The 2,834-nt window shown below is 46.6% G+C and overlaps 1 protein-coding gene across 1 annotated transcript; it reads left to right on the top strand.

The window, feature by feature from the left end:
* The first annotated feature begins 280 nt into the window (after window positions 1-280).
* Window positions 281-2,519, top strand: adra2a (adrenoceptor alpha 2A). The gene is made up of 2 exons (XM_028401210.1): window positions 281-533; window positions 676-2,519. Exon 2 carries the CDS (start codon window positions 874-876, stop codon window positions 2,116-2,118), a length of 1,245 nt encoding a protein of 414 aa, XP_028257011.1. The 5' UTR covers window positions 281-533; window positions 676-873; the 3' UTR covers window positions 2,119-2,519.
* The last annotated feature ends 315 nt before the right edge of the window (window positions 2,520-2,834 follow it).

The raw sequence follows: 2,834 nt of genomic DNA, 5'->3' as shown, positions 1-2,834 counted from the left end.
GAGGGAACATGCAGCTTCTAAACAGTGTAAATCTGTATATATTCATGTATGTCTCTACTTTAACTTCATTTTAATATCATTTTACTCCGGCTCGTCTTTCCTTCCTTCAAACTGATGCTTGTGTCTGCTGTGTCACATGTTGCCAGACAAACACTGCATGGCGGAGCGCCAGTGTTGGCACTCTGTGGGCGCACAGTGACCCGACGAGAGGGACACTTCTTGCAGCGTGCGGGCTATAAAGAGAGGGAGTGGCGCGTACTGGTGTACACTGAGGAGAGAAACTCCACACGCAGACAGGAGCACGGCAGCGCCCGGGATAACGTGATTAGCGCTCTATTAGGGTCCAATACTAGATGCAGTGCAGAGATCATTGTGCGCGGAGAGAGAGGAGACACAGAGGAGGAAGCGCTTCATCCGCCACATGGATCTTCTCTGCCTCCTATTGATCTGCGTAAAGAAGTTACCCACTGACTGCTTTTTAATGCCCGCGCGTCTCTGGCACTGGAGAGGTTGTGTCACCGCTTGCGCGTCAGGTAAGATTACTGCTCTTTTATTGCTCTTTTCCCCATTTTAAACTGCTGAATCAAAGTCGGAGCTAATTAGGTGAATCATTGTGTAAAGATATATGACTGAAAAGTGAAGGATCTGATTTTTTTTTCTATCCCACATTTTCAGATGAACTGACTGAGAAATGAGGGCTTCTCCTTGAGGAGGCAGCACACAATGAAAAAGAAAAATCCCAGAAAGCCTCAGAGGAGTGATCAGTCTCTTCCTCTCCCAGCCGTTGTGTGAGCTACAAGCTCCGTCCTTCCTGGTGGATGATATTTGTTAACCTCAGGTGAACACACAAAGGAAGCGGGCCAATCTGCTCCAATGGAGTTTGACAACAACACCAATCAGACTTCTTCTAACATGGCTCCTTACAGCCTCCAGATCTCCTTGCCGCTCACTGTGCTGGTGGGGATCATGATCCTGCTCATAGTGTTTGGTAATGTGCTGGTAGTCATAGCTGTGTTTACAAGCCGGGCCTTGCGGGCACCGCAAAACTTGTTTTTGGTGTCTCTGGCATCAGCAGATATTTTGGTGGCTACCCTTGTGATGCCCTTCTCTTTGGCCAATGAGCTCATGGGATACTGGTACTTTGGGGAGGTGTGGTGTGAGATTTATCTTGCACTTGATGTTCTTTTCTGCACGGCCTCCATTGCCCACCTCTGTGCTATCAGCTTAGATCGCTACTGGTCAATCACGCAGGCCATCGAGTACAATCTTAAGAGGACGCCGCGCCGCATCAAGTGTATCATCTTTATCGTTTGGGTCATTGCGGCAGTTATCTCCTTCCCGCCTCTGATCAGCATGGAGAAACAAAACACAGAGAAGGGCACTGTGTGTAAAATTAACGACGACAAATGGTACGTCATTTCATCGTGCATTGGGTCCTTCTTCCTGCCCTGCGTCATCATGGTGCTGGTGTATGTGCGGATCTATCAAATTGCCAAAAAGAGGACGCGGGCGCCACCAGGAGCCCGGAAGCCAAAAATGGCCACCATCACTACTGCCAACCAGAAGGAGAATGGCGTACGTGACGCGGAGGGTCACCTCTGCCATGAGAAGCTGAATGGCGAACGGGACATCGAACTACAGGAGGGTCTGAAAGGAGAGAGGGATGAGGAGAAAGGTGAGGTCAACGGAGTGGACATGGAGGAGTCTTCTTCCTCTGACCATAAAGTGAACAACCCATGCTCGATTAAAAAGAAAGCAACCAAAGGGAAAACCAAACTGAGCCAAATCAAACCAGGGGACAACGACATCCCAAAGCGAGCGCCAAGCACAAAGGGCAGCCGCTGGAAGGGCCGTCAGAACCGCGAGAAACGCTTCACCTTCGTCCTGGCCGTGGTCATTGGAGTGTTTGTCATCTGCTGGTTTCCCTTTTTCTTCACATACATGCTGAAGACACTGTGCGAGAACTGTAATGTGCCCGACACCCTGTTCAAGTTCTTCTTCTGGTTCGGTTACTGCAACAGTGCTCTGAACCCCATCATTTACACCATCTTCAACAATGACTTCAGGAGGTCGTTCAAAAAGATATTGTGCAGGAGGGACACCAGAAGATATGTATGATGGACTCCATCCTTATGTACATACTTTTTTTAAAAAACAAAATCTATATTGTATATAAAATGTGAAACACGCTTGTCGTGCATGGACCATCGGTTTGTGAGGCTTTACATGCAGTATCTTCTCTTCCACCCACAGCATCAAAACACCACTGAGGTTTAAAGTCCAGAACACCACAGTGAGAATGTGATTTTATCGTACCTGCTATTTTTATTTTTATACACACACGGTGAAGTCCATGATATGTATTTGCTGTATCTTATGTTGTAAAAACATGTCTGAATATTTGTCTCTATTTTTCGATGTTATGAATACAGTATTGTGCCGTTTTGTATGATATGATGACGATGATGGTGGAGATGATGACTTGTGGGCAAAAAGAATGAATAAAGCTCATTTCCTGACATGGTCTCCAGGCGTGAGATGGTTAACGACATATCATCAGCCTGTTTGGACACACACACACACACACACACACACACACACACACACACACACTAGGCTATAAAGATGAGGGAATGGTGATACAAAAGATATTTTACCTGCTGGCTACTACGCAACAGAGCTCCAGCAGAAAAGTGCAAATTCACTGGACTATTGAATTTGACCTTTGCAGGAGATTAACCAGGAGCTTAGCTCTTAATGAGCCTGAACAAAACATGTGCAAATGTTCTTTTGGTCCCTGGATTAATCATGTTTGTGATAAGATGAGGGCCTCT

The sequence above is a fragment of the Parambassis ranga genome, chromosome 1 (assembly GCF_900634625.1).
Source record: "Parambassis ranga chromosome 1, fParRan2.1, whole genome shotgun sequence".
NCBI classification, from domain to species: Eukaryota; Metazoa; Chordata; class Actinopteri; family Ambassidae; genus Parambassis; species Parambassis ranga.
Note: the sequence above shows the minus strand (reverse complement) of the source record. Positions and strands in the feature narration are given on the sequence as shown.